Source organism: Coenobita brevimanus, chromosome 55 (genome assembly GCF_032717465.1).
Source record: "Coenobita brevimanus isolate Jiangsu-jjx chromosome 55, ASM3271746v2, whole genome shotgun sequence".
NCBI classification, from domain to species: Eukaryota; Metazoa; Arthropoda; class Malacostraca; order Decapoda; family Coenobitidae; genus Coenobita; species Coenobita brevimanus.
The window spans coordinates 33,886,921-33,906,017 of NC_137008.1; the positions used below are offsets into that span (position 1 = coordinate 33,886,921).

Consider the following 19,097-nt stretch of genomic DNA (forward strand, 5'->3'; position numbering starts at 1 on the left):
TGTTTGAAAACAAAGCACTTAGAAGAATATTAGGAGCTAAGTGGTGGGAAAGGATACCAAATAGTAGAATTAGAGAAATAACGGGAGTGCAGCCGGTCGATGAATATGTTAGGTTCTCATGAAGGAAGTGGCTAGGACATGTGTATAGGAGACGGAATAGTGCGAGGTACACCAGGGTCGGTGGCACTTGGTAGGAGAGGTAGAGGAAGGCCAAAAGAGACGTGGGTGAGGACAATGAGACGGGAAGCTGGAGATGAGTGTTGGGGAGATCTTGAGGGGTTAGCACAAGATAGGATGTGGTAGTGTGAGTTCATCGAGGCCCTATGCATCCCCGAGGGTGCCACAGGAAATGATTGATTGATTGATTGATACAGTATATATATATATATATATATATATATATATATATATATATATATATATATTGTACAGTATACATATACAAGTAATCCCTCCAATATCCGACGTAATAGAGCCATAGACAGGTCCGGATAGTGGTTCTGTCCGGATATTGGGCCCCAGCTTATGGACTTGTACTTATGGACCCTAACTCAGAAAAACATCTATACAACTCCCTCTGGACATACATAGCACCTATTTAAGACCCAGATCACATCAGTAAGGCACATAAAAGACTGAAATAAATGCAAAAGAAGCATAAAATGAGGTTTCTGAGGTAGGTTCATACAATATTCAACATTCTGGGTACTTACAAGTCCATGTCTCCTGGACTGATAGTTATGGACCCTAACCTAGCCTAACTTAGAAAAACACCTCCCTACTGCACATGCATAGCACCTAAGACACAGCATATTCACACCAATAAGGGACATAAAAGAGTGAAATGAGGTGTTTGAGGTAAGTATAGTATGGAAAATACAGTAGAGTACAGTATGAAAGATTCTGCCTACTGACAGCAAGTCCACGGCCGTCTCGATGAATAACCACCTCCTCTCAGACTCTGACAGTAAGAAGGATTTCCTGAAGCACTTGCAGTACACTGTTCATGAAGTCTTGCACTGAACTTAGTCATTCGCACTCAGAAGTCCATTCTCTTCACAGTGTGCACTCTTGTCTAACTTATGCTCCATTGTAACTTAATAAGTGTTGCACTCTGCACTTTAACTCTTTCCACTCTTATAACCATTTTCTAAAGCAAAAACACAAGTCTATTTACGTTAAATTTAGTTCAAAAATTGTTTGTCTTTTCACTCACAACTGTAAATCATTAACACAATGCACTGTTTTTTTCACTACACAACACTGTAAATTCCGGTGTGGTCTAGTGGAGAAGTTCTTGGCGTCTATTCACTGTCAGAGTCCGAGAGTATCACTGGCAGGTGACCTAGGGGTGCGTTGCTGGGTCGTGGTGATGGCGTACCCACTGCAGACTACTCTGAAGACAGACGCAAACTCACGTCGAGCTGTGACTCCACCGTGCCTGATGTGCTGGGCTGTGGCTCGGAGCATGAGGGCCTGTCTTGGGGAGGCAACGGAGTGGAGCCAGGGCTGGGCACAGCAGGGGTCACGGGCCTGAAAAAACTGTCAGTGGTTGATTGACGCAAAGAACAATGATTCTGACGATTAATGATGCGCTGCCTGAAAGCATGCACTTCCTCCACAAGTCCCAAGGGCCCCATCTCCCTGTCGCAGTCCAGGTGTTCCAGGTAGTCGAGAACGAACTCTAGGTGTTCCCGGAGTGCGCTCAGCTTGGGGATGGCTGGAGTTGTGTCATGCTGAGAGGAGTCCGCATCATCGTCGCCGTCCTCATCGGAATCTTCAAGCTGGGTACTGACACCTGCAACTGAAGATGCGATCTCGACATCAGACAGGGTCTGATACCCAGGATCGCCCTCGTCGTCATCCAACCACTCACGCACATCGTCCACATCAACATCATCGCCATGCTTATGTAGACGTGCATGGAAGTCATCCACGTCAAAACCTACGAAATCGTACTCCACATCCGTTACGAGAAGCAGATGAGACCAACCATTTTCTAGAGTCTTGACAGGGATTTCCTTCCATGCACTGGCCCAGTTGTAGATTGCAGATTTGATGTAGCGGCGAAGGTTTTCCAAAGTCCGCTGGCCTCGCGTGTCCCATCCCTCCCTGCGCTCGTCCTTGTCCTCGAGAACAACCATCACCTCGTCCAGGAACTTCCTTCGGTACAGCCTCTTCGTTGCCACGATCACTCCTTGGTCCATTGGTTGGATGAGAGCAGTCGTATTAGGTGGCAGAAACATGCACCTAATCCGGCCATTCTCAGCCACCAAGTCCTTGTCGCATGGGTGGGCAGGTGCATTGTCGAGGAGGAGGGGGGCCTTTACCTGGTCGCGTGGGATTCCCAGTGTCTCCGTCAGGTAATGTATGACCTCCTTGACGAAATGGCGGTGGAACCAGTCTTTGAAGATCTGGGCTGTAAACCATGCCTTCAAAGAATGGTACCAGACAAGAGAATGGACATCCATCTCCCCAAGAAGACACCGAGACAGCTTTGCGCGGCCAACAATAACGGGCTTAAGCCGGTGCATGACGTTAGCATTGGCACAACACAAAGCAGATATCCATTCCTTGGAGAGCTTGTGGCCAGGTACACGCTTCTTCATCTCCTCAGCTAGAGTGTTTGTTGGCAAAGAGCGATAGATTAAACCAGTTTCGTCAGCGTTGTAGACTTGACTGAGAGTGAGGCCCTCCCTGTCGATCAAGCCCTTCACCTTGTGCCGGAACTTGTCAACTCCATCCTCGTTAGTGTCCAAAGCTTCGCCATGAGACTTACGGTTGGTAAGGCCATGCCGTAACTTAAACGCGAAGAGCCAACCCTCGGATGCCTTGAAGTCTAGGGCGTCGTGAAGCCTGGCGAACTTCTCAGCAGCAGCCTTCAGCTCCGTACCACGTACCATCACACCAGCAGCACGTTGCTGCCGATACCAAATAAACGTGGAGCGGTCGACTTCAGCAAACTTGGGAGTAAACATCACCTTCCTCTCCACGTTGCATTTGCTTCTCAATGAGAAGTCAGCCGTGTACTGCATGAGTTTGTCTTGGGATCTCTTAATATCACACAAAGGAGATCGGGCAAGGTTGAACTCGCAGAGGATGCGGGAAGAAGACCACCCCGCATCTACTTTCTCCAATATCTTCCGCTTCTTCTCCAGAGTCAACACCACTCTCTTCCTCTTCTCAGGCGGCAGGGCCATCATCACACACACGAAGAAGAGGCACGAGAGAATCAGAAGTGCCTGCAGCAGGTAAGGCACCACCACAAAAGTGAGCACGTGGGGAGCCACAACGACGAGCGTGCACTTGCGATGAGAGACAGGCGGTAAGTGGGAAGGATGCAGGGGCACTCTAGCGGACGTCGGAGGAATGACGCGCCACAACAAAGCTGTCCCATGCCCCACGCGCCAAGTTCAAATTACAGGCAGTTTTTTTTTTTTTTTCTTTCTTCGATTTTTTAGTGGTTTTCGGGCCATTTTGAGAATATTGGATCCCGGGACGATTATGTCCGGTTAGTGGGGATGTTCGGATATTGGGCGTTCGGATATTAGAGGGATTACTTATATAAGTATACAGTCAATCCATGTAAATCGCAGCAATTTGGGTCTGGACCACTGCCGTGATTTACGGGTTCCGTGATTTATAAATAATAACTCTTATGTGAAAAATTGATTTGGATCTGGACTTTGGCCAACCCGCCCCCACAGCACCCTACCTACACCTATCTAGGTTCCATCAAACACAAACATACAAATTTCGGAATATTCAGTGCATGTATTAAATAGAAATAAGCAATGTTAAAGGATCTCACCTTAATCCTATAATGAAATTGCTTAAGTGAATGGAGTGGTGTGGTGTTGGGAAGAACTCGTTCTTCCCAAACTCTTTCGCCAGCTTTGAAAATTTCTCTCCCTTCTCAACACGACGAATGAGCTCCAAACATTAACTGTACAACAATGGCGGCATCTTCTTGACGCCATACTGCTGGAGTGCTTCATTGGGGGGTTAGGAGGGACCATGGCAGGAAGGAGGCTGGGGGAAGTTGCACAAAAAAGGCATGTAGCTCTCGTGCTCCACGGTGACGGTCTGTAGTATGCGGACTGGCGGGACAAGACCAACAACAACATGGCAGCATTAGTATGCACATATGCCACCAGGGACCCGTGGTGATTGGTTGTTGGGTCGCAATTTTCAGTTTGAATGCTGTGGTTTACGATTCTTCTAGGAAAAGGCCCACTTGGTTGCCTAGGTCCATGATTTTTGTGACTTAAACAGTAATTTAAGGTTGCCGGCAGTCTGACAGCCACTTAGCCATGGTTTACGAATCCGTGCTTTATTAACACGCGATTCACGAGGATTGACTGTGTATATATATATATATATATATATATATATATATATATATATACATATACATACAGTGGAGCCCCTCAGAAAGCGTTTTTAGCGAATGCACAGATATCTCACAGCGATTAATGCTGCATGGTTAGAGTCAATTCGCTAGGCATTTAACACTTAGCGAGTTGGTGGGTAGAGTTATCAGGGTCACACCTGGTCAGACCTTGGTAACACTGATAGTGAGTGTCAGTCTATCCTCACTCAGTTCATTGACCCACTGTTTATCCACGCGCTGCGTGTTCATTCAACTCGTCGCAGTCTCACCGTGACCTTTCATTAATTGTCTGGCTACTGAGTGTTCTATTATCATGGCTTCAACTTTGGGGGCTGGCCCAAGTGGTGGCGGTGGCCCAGGGAAAAAAACAGGAAGTGCAGTTCTTTCTTTCTTTTCTTTTCTTTTTTTTTATGTGCTCGACTCTGGGCATAGGCTTCACAGCCTGCTCCCAAGGCCCAGTAGTCCTCCTACATACCATACACCTCTACATGTCACCAATTTGGCACTAACACCCACCATCCTTATTGAATACATGCTAGGGTTGTCTCATACAGGACTGGTGTATTGGTATTAGCAGGGGTATTTTTACGACATGTCAGCGAGTCTTCTGGTAGATCAATAAAGCCTGATTTAATGAAATTCAAATCCTTAAACTGTTCCCTGCCCAGCGGGGATTTGAACCTGGATCCGTTAGGACCGCAGGCCACCTCTCTACCGATTGAGCCACCACCACCCCAGAGAATACATGTGTGGCATGCCAAAGAAACAATACAGCGTGGAGGAGAAGAAAAAGATAATCCAGATGACTGAAGACGGTGCAAAGACATGTGAAATTGTTAAACTGTTGAATGTGCCTGAATCGAGTGCAAGAAACTTAAGAAAGAAAAAGGATGAGATAAAGGCAGCAATAAAAACCACAACAAAGTATTTTATGGGTGGTGCAGATGGAGCTAGATGGGCCATGCACGACACTACCAAAAAAAAAAGACTCCAAGTGGTGACTGAACATTATGTAATGAAGTGGTTAGCAAGGCGATTAAGACAAGGAGCAAGTGTTGATGGATCAGAAATTTGTGCAAGGTCAATAGCAATGTACCAGGGGCTATGTGCAAAAAAAAATATCCAAAATCCTGCTCCTTTCAATGTCTCATGTGGGTGGCTACACAAGTTTAAAAAACACTGCGGGGTAAAGCTGGCTTTCTACCTGGGCGAGGTTGCATCTGCAGACACTACAGCTGCACAAGAATTTCCCCAAATTGCTAAGACTATTATGGAGGAAGGAGGGTACACCCCAGATCAAGTTTTTAATTGTGACGAGACTGGGGTGTACTGGAAGAAATCACCCAAGGACACCTATGCCCACAAAAACCTTCGTCAGGCAGCTGGAACCAAAATGGCCAAGGATCGCTTCAGTGTCCTGCTTTGCTGCAATGCTTCAGGGGACTTCAAAATAAAATCAGTTATTGTCTATAAATATGCCAAACCACATTCCTACCGCCACTGTGATATGAACAAACTCCCCAACTGTGTGTGGTACTCAAACAGCACTGGATATATGACCTCAAGCCTTTCTATTAAGTGGTTAGACGAGATTTTTGTCCCCCAGACTTGCGAGTATAGCAAGAAGAAAAATACTGACTGGAAAATATTGTTGTTCCTGGATAATGCACCCGGGCACGCTCGCTTCATGGCAGACTGCCACCCTAGCATACAGGTTGTTTTTATGCCTCCCAATACTACCGCCAAAATTCAACCTTTAGATCAGGAGTTAATTGCTAACACTAAACTCTTCTTCTATGGCAAGCTCCACAGCAAACTGAGGGAAAAGACTGATAACTTTCGAGAACTGAAGGAGATCCCAGAGGCTAACTCTAGCGACAGTGAACCTGATCAAGAGGCAAGTCAAGAGGAAATGACCGTCAAGGCCTTTTGGAAGTCTTTTAAGACAAAGCATGCCGTGGATTTCTTCTGTGAAGCTTGGGGTCAGATCATTCAAGCCACCATTGCACAAGCTTGGGCCCCCCTGCTTCCACATTTGAAACAGGTGGGCAAGCCAGCCAGGCAGGAGCTGCAGGTGATGGCACATGAGACTGCTGACGTAATCAGAACTGTGCCGGGACTTTTGTGTGTGTCTGACAAAAAATCATGGACTTGGTAGGAGGTGAAAATCGAGGAGAAACTGCTGAGGAGATGCTGAACCAAGATGAGGAAGAGGAAGAGGAAGCGCAAGAAGATAAGGAAGAAGAAAAGAAACCAAATGAGCCAACAGTGAAGGATTTGTTTGAAATCCTGGCCGTACTGTCCGAAGTTCAAGACCAGGTAACCTCTCTCCATTTTAACTGTCGAGACCAAGCCCTAGTGTATTTCAGAGATCTGACAAAAATCTTCACCGAAAACCTGAATAACAAAATAAATGCAAGGCGCCAGACACTGATCACATGATTTTTAAGTCAGCAGCAAGAAAGGTTTGAGGAACAAAGACAAGCCATTTTGAATGCCTCACCAGACGAAGAGGATGATGTCGACATGCCCCCTGTTCAGCTTGAGTAGGACCTATATGATGGTTGGGAAAATGAGGAAACAGAGGCCCATTGCATCGAGAATGAAGTTCGTTTGCGTGTGTTACGATGTGAGGGACGAGAGGAAGACTAGGGACAAAAGATTGAGAGTGAGCAGAGTCAGGGCCGTGGTCGCTAGTCTGCTGCGGTACAGAAACCACCAAGCACGACAGTAATTTTAACAATAAATAGCAAAAGTGATTTACAAGTTTGTTTATCCTTTTGCATGTTAAGTGAAAGCTTATTTTATTAGTGTTCACAGTAGGAATTTAGGGTTTAGTTGGAGTGCATGCAGTATTCATTTTTTTGAGGCTCTAGCAGGTTGAAACAGTATGATAACTATATTTATCACTAAGAAGCACTCAAAATGAATTAAAAGTAAGTTTGTTAATCTTCTTTGAATATGTAGTGTAAGTTTATGTTATTACTAAAGAAATATGATGTGATATTAAGGAGTATAGCTGAAGGAGTCCAGGACTGTATTAATTTTTTTAGATTAGAAGTTTGCCCCACAGATAGTGATTTCATGGATAGCGGCCATTTTGCTGGATTAATAAGGTTGCTATCCAAGGGGCCCAACTGTGTGTATACTGTATGTATATATATATATTGTCCTCACAGAGACCTTGCATTTTATGTTTTAAAAAAAATCTCCATTCTCCATTTTGACCAACTCTGTAATTTTTCGACCAACTCAAAAACTTTTTTTTTTTTTTTACCAACCCAAAACAAACATGGCAGGAGGTACCCTCCCCCCCATCAGGCCATCCCTGGGTTCAGATGATGATGATGAGGAGGAATTACTGTTCATGCACACTCTTAATATGAGATGTGTATTACTTACTGTTAGCAGTCATTAGGTTCCTCTTGATGGTCATGTTGAGGTCAATGCGAAGACACTGCTGTGTGATCTCTGTGAAGAGTTGCGGGTGGCGGCAGGCAGCAGGAGCCAAGAGGCGCAGAAGATAATGAAGTTCCTTTGCTCCAGACATGGTGTTATTGCTAGCTGATGACCGCACCACCTGCAAATCAGCCTGTCATTAACCTGTACACTGTGATGTACTTCCAGAAAGCACTGCACGGTGAGAAATTGCCACCTACATTACTTATAGGGAAAATAAGTCTGAACGTTCTGTAGTTTAATTTGGGTCAAGGTGCCTTCAGATTAAACAAAATATTAGTAAAGATCTAACAGAAGATGAGGATGTGACTGCCAATCTGCCAATATTAGATGAATCAAAGGACAGCAAAGCATATATTTCCACTTTCATGGTGTAGAGGCCCAAGGCTAGATTATTGAATTCAAAAACATTTCAGGAAAGAAACTTTTGATTCTGACCTTCTCCATGGTGTAGCGCAGTGTGGCGGGCTCCTCCAGAACGTGTCTCATCAGGAGGGCAGCGAGATTTTGGAAGCCCCAGAACCCTGAACTCTCAGTGAGGGACAATAATGTCCGCACACCCCCAAGGCTGGCAAAAAGGCAGGCGTGCTCCCATATCCTCGTCAAACGTAGGCACAGTCGCATCAGGGCATGTAGGGTGTCTGGCTCAACACCAAGTTTCATCAGCCCAACACATGCCCTGTTCAACAAAGTGGGAGTGTCTCGGAGTGCTTACTAGGATACAGGGAGGTCAGGATTTTAATCATATAGCTATTACCTTCATTAAATCAGCACTCAAACTAAGCTTTATGTAACATCATTAACCCTTAACTACAAAGAAGTCTATACCTTGCTCTGGTTCTCTTATGATTTATTTCACCCAAGAACACTAAACTGCAGTTAAAAAAAAAAAAAAAAAAAAAAAAAAAAAAAAAAAATATCAATATTAAAACACTATGGCACTTTATTTTAAAGGCCTCTGAAATACTTTACAATTGCTATAAACCATGCAAAATAAGCAAGAAGTCTTGTAAAATCAAACTTTCTTCACAACCAATATCTATCTATCTATCTATTGCCAGACACCACAATCCCATTCGGGGTGGCCACAAACAAATCACCTCCACGTCGCCCTGTCCCCCGCCATTTCACTGCCCCGCTCCCAACTCACACCCCCCTCTCTCATATACCTCTCCACCCCAACCCTCCATCTCATCCTCGGCCTCCCCCTCCCTCTTCCCCCCTCCACCTTACTCACATACACTCTCTTTGTCAGTCTTTCGCCCTCCATCCTCTCCACATGGCCAAACCACCTCAGTGTATTCTTCCTAACGCTTCCTATCAAATCCACATCAACACCACAATGCTCCTTTATATCCTCATTTGTCAGCCTGTCTCTCCATGTGACTCCACAGGCTCCTCTTAAATAACTCATTTCCATTGCTCTCACTCTTGACTTGTGTCCTTCCAGCAACGTCCAAGCTTCACTTTCATATGTTAGAGTTGGTATCACAATACTGTCATGTAGTAACTTTTTCACTTCCATGCTCACCAATATCCAAAACATTAAATAATCCTACTGACAACATAATATTCTGGTTAACTCCAAGTTCTTTCAATACTAACTTTCAGCATGTCATCACCCATCCCCCCACTAAAATCTTCAGACGGAAACACTGTACCTCTTGACAGGCTAACATTCTTGCCAGTGCATTTGCCAGAAATTTTACCTTAGAGAAAGTTAGTCAGAACGTTCCTGTACTTGACCTTGACTTTCCCAAAATCACTCCAATATACAGTAGATACAGACTAGATACATAAAATCTATCCTCGAAAATTTACCAACCAACAAAGCCCTGGGTCCACGTGAAATTTCTCCAATAGTTTTGAAAAAGCATTCCCCAAAACTTACTCCTGTTTCACAGCCCATGGGCATTAAGGATATGCATGATAAAAAATCGAGAAAGCTGTTTTTTTCTGGAAAGCTATGTAAAAGTCTCCTAAAGGCAGCATCACACTGGGCCAAAAGTGGCTAACATGCAAGCAGCTTTTGTGAATCTCCTTTTCACTTGTTTGGATACAAAACAGACAGCCTCTGCAGCTGGTCACCAGTGTCCAAAGAATGATATCATGTAACAAGAAAAGAACGGAAATAATTAAAGCCATATGAATTAAAATTTCTATCTATCTATCTATTGCCAGAAGCCATAATCCCGTAAGGTGACTGTTTGACTTTGAGTTATTTGTTTTACGGGGAGGGGCACTAACCCTCCACCAACCCACTTGTTGACACGTAGGAAGCACGTATGGTTTGGTTATATGGTTACCACCCAGCGTTCCAAATGGTTTCCTGGCTTACTGGAAACCATTTGGCTTGTCACTCAATGTAAAGCCATCCATAAAGGAAATAAAAACAATAAGAAGAGACAGGTAAGATGGAAAAAATAGGAAGAGAGGAGGACAGACACAAAAAATGAATGATTGGAAGAAGTAAGCAGCACTACATCAAGTGAGTGGATGATGGTCGCCACCACCTAATGTATTTACTTAAAAATTTTAGTTAAAGTTTCCTTCTGTGGTAACTGAATATTTTCTCACCAGTTACAAAATTAATAGAGTATATGTTCATTTCAGTTCTAATTCCACCAACAAGCTGTGAGCGAAAATTGCTATCCATTTCACCTCGCAAGTGAAAACTCACTCACCGTGCGTTAGTTGGGCTAGTGGCTCAAAACTGGCTTGCATCTCGGCCACTTTTGGCCCAGTGTGACACCACCTTAAGTCAATAATCAACAAACATTCTAAACAGTCCACATAAGCTAACCATATGGGACGAAAAATTCAACACGGTCACCATCGGCAGGGATGAATATACAGCATAGTGATTAAAATTCACACATAGTCATGTAATACCACTTTTTATGGGTTTTAAGGAGTGATAAATCCATTTCTTCCATTATTCTAAGAATTCTATGCCACTGATATACACAGAGAACGTGCGCCACATGCAAAAAATCGAAAATCTGTACTGTATTGAGAGCTCTGCTTTGAATTTATAAACTTGAGTATACTTCATCAGATGTTTTTATTCTTCAGAGGCAGAAGTGCACAGATGGCAAAAAGAGTGTGAATGGAACAAGATGGCAGCACAAGAACAGTGTGATATTTGTGATTTTTTTTATATGCCAATCACCCCTGACCAAAGTGCTGTCATAGAAAGAAGCCCAAAATACTGAACATTATTGCTGATCTGAGGGACTGACTTGATGAAAAGCTATTATCTAAAGTGCTGCCAGTTCCACCTCATAAATGGTGCAAAGACCATTACACCATGCCATCATACACAAAATGGCAAAAGAGTCAGAAGAATTGAAGACACAAGTGCATAAAAAAAATCACCTGCCATTCACCGGCCACTATCTTTAATATAAAACAAGACTGTCTGTGCTGTGAGAAATATGTGGACTATAATAAAATCACCAAACAACCAAAGGAATACCATGAGGCGACTCGTGATGCAGTAACAACTGAACTATTATCATCTGTTGCATCCAAGGTGATGGAGCAACTGATAGCTGGGAAGAGTCTGTATATGCACGCATTTCAAATGTTGATGATCTCGTAGCAGCTGAGGCCAAGTATCACCATGATTGTCAAATCCATTTTCATGATGGGTGAGGGCTTCAGAGGAGACCAAAGGGGAGGCCTTTGGGGTCAGTCAGCACCAAAAAACACACAGACCTCCGGGAATCCACAACTGTGTGTGATAGCAGACAATTTCTCACCTTTTGGATTTACCTATCACACCATTTGCCATTTGCCTATACAGGTGAATACCACAAAAGACTAGTCTGCACTGATACTGGAGTCATGGCATCTATTTGTGCTAATGCAGATTGTGCTGTCAAATCAGGTGAGGAGGCAGCTGTATGTATCACTGGCCTGAACTACACTGATGTTAAGCTCAAAAGGAGTGACAAGGTTATATTTAATGGTGCTGCAACCTATACTGTCACTGTTTGTGGCAAAGACATTGAGGTTGACCCCACACTACTCTTCATGCGCGTCACGTGTGATGAAGAACCAATTGGATATGGAGAATCACCTTAAACATGAGTTTAACAAACAGCCACCTGCACTATCTGACAAGGGTGCAATGTGCAAAAACAACAAAAGTGGTCTTGCCAAGGTGCTGAAAGCTCCAGTAGTTCCAATATCCACTGAAGCTCTTATGAACCCATACTATCTGGAGGCTAGAGGACATTTGCTGCAAAATGTGACATGGCCCGTGGACTGCATGTACGGTGACGCGTGTGACAGCTCTGTGAATCACATACTCATTAACTATGGCAAAGAATGCACTGTCTGCTTTGATGGCTACACAGATTTACCTCATCAACCATGGTGGTTGAAGAGAACCGTTGCACTGATCCAAATGTCTCTACAGATATAGTGTTTGCTTTCAACACATCAGTCACGGGCAGTCAAGACTCCATCTTAGCAAATCGCGACACAAGTATGGTTAATCAGTAGGTTGCAGGACCGGCTTACATCTGAAAGAGTTGCTTGCCGTCAAAGTCAGGCTGATGCTGACTACTTAATACGCAACGCAACATTGGCATTTGCTGGGAATATCGGACGACTTGTGGCAAAGGATACAGAGCTGCTTGTCATGTTGGCTGATAGGGCCACAACAGACAATATCTACATGCAGTATCCAAGAGACTCTATTTACAGCTTACACAGCATCCAGCAGGCAAAGCATCCACACACCCAACAACACGTATTAATAGCACATGCTATCACCAGATGTGACACAGTCTCTGCCTTATATTGCACTGGCAAAAAGAAGGCTATGACAATCTTGGAAAGTGAGGACTGGAGGATGCCAGCCATGATGAAGTAGCCTGAGTGGAGGAAATATTCTTACTGAAGTTATATGATGCCAATCCGACATGAACAACACTTGATAAGCTGAGATTTGTGTGGTATCTGCTGAGGATGAGCAAAGCATCCAGCAGCTTCCAACTTCAGTGCCTACCTCCCACATCCTCACCAGCAAAGTACCACTCATATCGAGCCTACATTGCAGTTCAGGAGTCGTCGGGCAATGTTGAGGATCTAAATCCTACTAACTGGGGTTGGGAACTTCAAGGTGGAATGATCAATCCCATTTTGACTGACAGATCAGTAGCAACAAAGCATGTTCTTCTGTGTCATGTGGGTGTAAACAAGTGTGTGGCAAGAGATGCAAATGTCAGAAAGAAGGGCTCTACTATACACCTATGTGTTCCTCGCGTACTGGCCAATCTTGTGCTAATTCAAGCCCACATGCTGGAGAAGATACTAAGTCTCTATGCTATAATTGCGACCTTAACTAGTTACGATACTAAAAAAAAAAAAAATGTGTTATTTAGAAGTAGTTCAATAACTGCTGCTGATAAAGGTTGTTGACCTTTGTTTAAAATAGTACGTTACCTTGATCATATCTTAAATATATGTTCATAAATCATTGATATAATGGTAAAAATAGTTTTATTATACCCAAAAACCCTTAAAAAAAGATATTACATGACCATCTCTGACTTCTGGTTCCACAGCTATGTAAGCATCCCACACCATTGGTGGCCATCTTGGATTTTCGTCCCATAGGGTTAGCTCATGTGGAATGTTTACAATGTTTGTGGATTCTGACTTAACAAGGTTCCAAGTAACTTTCCTGAAAAAATCAACTTTCTCGAAATTTTTTCCTGGTTCCCTTTGAATCTCAGCAATGCTCCTGGGATATTAAGAAAATTATTCAGATTATGCATTTGTACTTTTTCATTCCCTAATTCTTCAAAAGAAGCCAACATCTACCTAATTCGCAAGAAAAGAAGCTCCTATGATCCCTCTGCTTAGTAACCCATAGCAATCATCTTGGTACAGTATCTGAAACTGTCATTAATAACCACACTGTTAAAACATTTGAATCTAACATCTTAATCAGTGACAGACAGTATAGTTTTTCTCACGAATGATCCACTGTAGTACTGGTAGTTTTTGTTCCCTAGGCAGTCTGGCCGAACAGTCCCGAGTCCGTTAGGAAGGCCATGGCCAAGACTGGGCTTTCCCACAGAGCTCTCAAAGAGTGTATGTTGTGTTGGTGGTGTAGGTGATTGTGTGCAATGCAGTCTTCCATAATGTGCTTAATAGTATCGGGTGCTGTGTTGGATCTTGGACAGGCATCAGCAACTGAGTCATCCAGCCTCTTCCGGTAGCTTAAGAGGGCTGGATGGTGCCCACATCTCAGCCTGGCCAGGTGGACCCTGTCCTCACGAGGAAGATAGGATTCAGAAGGCTGGATGTCAGGAGGCCGTGCATGCAGCTGTGTGTTGTCTTTAAGTGACTGAATGGAGCGGCGAGTGATCTGAATATGGATATGCTTCTGGAAGCTGGTCTGAGGTGAGCGAGGGGGTAGAGATGACAGTATTTGTGTATGGTATCGTGTGCTGGGTGTTGTTTTGATGTTTCTTGGTGTGGGTGGATGTGCTACCATGTACTATAGTGGATGTTGTGGGTTTGTGGAGGCTGCAGCAAGAAACTGGGTGCCTCTCATGTTTAGGTGATCCTTGACTTTGAGGACTTTGGTTTCTTGATGTAGGTGGTCTGTGGGTGTAGTAGCTGTGCAGCCTGTGATTATTTTTAGGGCCTTGTTCTGTATGGTCTGTAGAGTGTTGTAGTGTGTTTTAGTGAGGTTAGAAGCCCAGGCAGGGCTTGCATAATTCATCACTGAACGTATGTATTGTTTGTATACTGTCGTGGTGGTTTCATTACTGTGTCCAAATGTTGTCTGGGCAAGTGTCCTCAAAGCATTGAGTCTTGGTGTTATTTTATTATTAATGTTTGTGATGTGTTGCTTATATGACACTGATGTATGTTACACCAAGGATTTTGTGTGTGTGTGTGTGTGTGTGTGGTAGGAGGGTGTTGTTTATGGTGAGGTGTGGGATGTGATTGTGTTCTGCTGTCCAGTTTACGAGAGGAGTCCCTGTAGATTTGGCTGGGGCTATTTAGAGCCTGTTTGCGGTGAACCATTCGTGGAGTGTGTTGAGGTAAGATTGAATGATGTGTGCAGCTGTGTTTGCACTTTGGTGTGTACATGTAAGTGTTATATCATCTGCATAGGAAGCCAAGTGTATCTCTGGTGTGTGGGGTGTGGGTACATCGTGCAGAGTGTAGGGGACAAAACAGATCCTTGGGGGACGCCGTTTGTGAAGTTTCTGATGTTAGAAGACTGACCGGCAAATGTTACGTGTGCACATCTGCCTGCTAAATAGTTTGCCAGCCATCTTTTTGTGTTATTGTGCATGTCTGTGTTGAGTATTTTGTCTGTGAGGTTGTGGCGGGGGATGGCACCAAAAGCTATGCTTATGTCTAGTGTGACTAGGAGTGTTCTGTGTGGTGGCCTAGCTGAATTCATGCCATTGAAAACTCTCTGTGTAAGGTCTGTAAGAAGGGTGTTTGTGGAGTGTAGCGGCCTAGAGCCATGTTGTGACTGGGCTAGGGGAACGTGAGGTGTGACTAGTTGTAGTACCAGTCGTTCAGAGACTTTAGAGGGGGTGCAGAGGAGTGTAATGGGGCGATGTGAGGAGGGTAATGTGGGGTCTTTCTTGGGTTTAGGGATAGTGATGATATTGGCATGCTTCCAGATGTTGGGTATTATGTTGTGTAAGCAGCTGTAGTTTGATATGTTGGTGAGTGCTTGTATGCCTTGTGGTCCTAGGTGTTTAAGGTGAATGTTGCTTATGTTGTCTGGTCCGCAGACAGATGAGTGCTTGAGGTTGTTAATGATGTGCTTCGGCTGGGTCTGTGGGGAACTGTCTCTTACGTTGGATGATACGTCGGTCTTCGGGATGCGGGTTTAGATGGCTGACTTGTGAAAAGTGATTGATGAGAGTGTTTACTTGTTGTTTGTTTGAGGGTATGGTGTCTGTTGTTGTGATGGCAATGTGTGATTGTGTGGTGTTGCTGTTGGAAAGTGTGATGCAGTTTAGTGTTTTGTAGAGTTTACTGATGTTTGTTTTGTGGTCAAGTGTTGGGAGGTAATTTTTCCAGTTCAGTGTTTGCTGTTCTGATATTTTATTGTTTATCTGAGTGTTGAGTTCTTGTATTTGTTGTATGGGAGATGGTAAATACAAATGGTGGAGAAGAGACAGAAAAGAAAAAATGGGAGGAGGAGTGATGATAGCAGTGAAGAACAACATAAATGTAGATACCATGGAAATGGAAGAAGGCAGGGCCGAAGTGATAAACATGAAATTAGAAACTGGAGAGAACAGCAAGAGAGATATGGCAGTAGTGTATGTTCCCCCTAAGACAAGAGCATGGAATGACGATGAATACCAGGAGATGATGTCAGACATGGTTAGTTATTTACAGAAAAAAATTGAGAAAAACAGCAATATAATTTTGATGGTTGACTTTAACTGTAAAGAGGTGAACTGGGAGGAATGGGACTCAGGAGGCAGCGAAGATTCGTGGAGCAATATATTATTATAATTACATAACAATGAACAATGTGATGACGCACATTGAGAAGAGACACGGTTCTGAGGTGGGGACACACCAGAAAGATTTGACTTACTGTTTACCAAAGAACCCAATGTAACAGAATCCTTGAAATATCTGTGTCCTATTGGAAAAAGTGATCATGTGGTCACTGAGTTCCAGATGATAACAGGGAACGTGGAGCCAAGAGACGAGCTGTATAGGCAGGGAAGGTACAACTTTGGGAAAGCAAACTTTACAGGATTGAGAAAATTTTTCGAAAATGCGGATTGGAGAAAATTCAGAGAAACAAGGGAGATACAAAGGAAGTCGGGTATCATTCTAGACCTCTATAATTCAGGAGTGGAAAAATTTGTGCCAAGAGTGAGGGGGAAAGAAAACATGAAAAAGGAGTGGTTTAATAGGTGTATGATAGCAAAAAAAAGAGAGCCACACGACATGGAACAACTGGAGGAGAGGTAACAACAGAACAAAGAATACAGAAGGACTAGAAATGAATACACAAGAATACATAGAGAGGAAGAAAGGAATTTTGAAAAAGGTATAACAGGCAAACGTAAGGATGAACCCAAACGGTTTTATAGATCTGTCAATGGCAAATTGAAACAAAAGGAAGGAATCACCAAACTGATAGTAGGAGGTGTCTATAAACATGCAGCAATGCAAGCAGAAATAATGAACAAATGGTTCCAATTAGTTTTCACTAATGAAAAGGAGTTTGTGGAAGGGGAGGGAGTGACTAGGAATGTAGTGATAAAAGACATAAAAGTGGAAGTACAAGAAGTGTATAAATTACTGGACACTCAAGATGTAAGGAAAGCCCCAGGACCAGATGGAATCTCTAACTGGGTGCTGAAGGAATGCAGAGAACAATTGGCAGATAAGATTCACAGTTTAATTGTGTGTTCTCTGGAAGAGGGGAAAGTGACTCAAGAATGGAAGAGGGGAAATGTGGTACCAATTTATAAGGGAGGAAACAGGGAAGAACCCCTGAATTATAGACCAGAGTCTGTAACCAGCATGGTCACAAAATTGTGTGAAAAAATCCTGAAAGATAGATGAATAAAATATCTGGAAGAGATGAATATTTTGGCTGAAAGTCAGTTTGGATTCAGAAGTGGAAGGTCATGTGTTTCCAACTTGTTGAGCTTTTACTCAAGAGCGATTGACATACTACAGGAGAGAGACAGTTGGGTGACTGTGTGTATTTGGATTTGGAGAAAGCCTTCAACAAGGTACCCCATAAGAGACTAACATGGAAACTAGAGCATATGGGAGGATTGAAGGGGAACCTCCTGGAATGGATGAGAGACTTTTTGTGAGACATACAAATGAGGACAGTAATAAAGGATAGGATGTCTGGATGGGGGGAGGTAACAAGTGGAGTTCCACAAGGCTCAATGTTGGTGCCAGTAATGTTCCTGATTTATGTAAATGATATGGTAGATGGAGTGAACAGTTATGCAAGTCTTTTTGCTGATGTTGCCAAGATCTTGAGGAAGGTAGAGGTTGAGGAGGATTGTAAAATACTGCAGGAGGATCTGGATAGGATACATCATCGGAGCTGTATATGGGAAATGAAATTCAATGCAAAGAAATGTAAAATATTGGAAATGGGTAAAAGTACCAAGAGACCATCACTGAATTATCTGATGGGTAATGAACCAATCGCAAAAGAAGTGAAAGATTTTGAAGTGCTGGTCCAGGATAGTTTGCCACCTGAAAAACACATTAACAAGACAGAGAGATGTATAAACTCTTGACTAATATAAGAGTAGCACTCCATTACATGGATGAGGAGACAATGAAAAAATTGATAGTGGCCATGATCCGCCCCAGGTTAGAATATGCAGCGGTAGTGTGGTCCCCACACAAAAAGAAAGATACAAACAAGATTGAGAAAATACAAAGAACAGCAACCAAGATGGTCCCCAGTCTAGAAGATGTCGTACAGAGAGAGGCTGGAAAAGCTGGATTTGCCTTCCTTAGAGGAAAGAAGAGAGAGGGGTGAAATGATTGCAGTGTTGAGGGTCATGATGGGAGTAGATAAAACTGACAGAGAAGATCTGTTTGTATGGGATAAGAGTAACAAGAGGATGCGGAATGAAACAGAAGCCAAGCTGGTTGAAGGATATCAAGAAATATAGTTTTCCTTATAGATGTACAGACCTGTGGAATAGCCTGGACAAAGAGATCGTTCAGTCTAAAAACTTAAACGTGTTTAAAGCAAAATTTGACTTATTGAGAAACAGACAGGACCCCATGAGCATAGCTCATTTCCTGCATATCACAATTAGGTAAATACAATTAGGTAAATACACACACACACACACACACATTCATAAGTTTAAGGATATGTGTGATGAAAATGGTTTAATACATGGGACAGTACGAGCCTGACTTCATTCCTGTAAAGATACAATTCACACACACACACACAAATTAGTGGATCACCGGACAGAGCACCCGTGTGTCATTGCGCCCTGCGCTCTGCTTAGCTGCAGAAACTAGATGTATGTAAATATGAGTCAAGCTCGGTACTAAGCTAAATTATTGATGACTGTAGATCAAGCAGAGGCAAAAAAGCAGTCCAAAGAAAGTATATCAAATAATCAGAGCCCTCAGGAATTTGCGGCGACAATAGATGACAGGCGCCGTGTCGGGTAAACGGACAAGCGCTGGGCAAATCCAACACTGACAATGGAGATGCTAAACT

At 43.4% G+C, this 19,097-nt stretch overlaps 1 protein-coding gene across 1 annotated transcript in view; it reads right to left on the reverse strand.

Annotated features, from left to right (window-relative positions):
* The window catches only part of HUWE1 (HECT, UBA and WWE domain containing E3 ubiquitin protein ligase 1), a 1,134,422-nt gene that overhangs the window by 660,089 nt on the left and 455,236 nt on the right, over positions 1-19,097 (reverse strand). Inside the window, exons 27-28 of the mRNA XM_080273518.1 lie at positions 8,291-8,531; positions 7,796-7,973 (exon numbers count right to left, since the gene is read on the reverse strand). Of these exons, the coding sequence (XP_080129644.1) occupies positions 7,796-7,973; positions 8,291-8,531 (419 nt within the window). The remainder of the gene's footprint in view (positions 1-7,795; positions 7,974-8,290; positions 8,532-19,097) is intronic.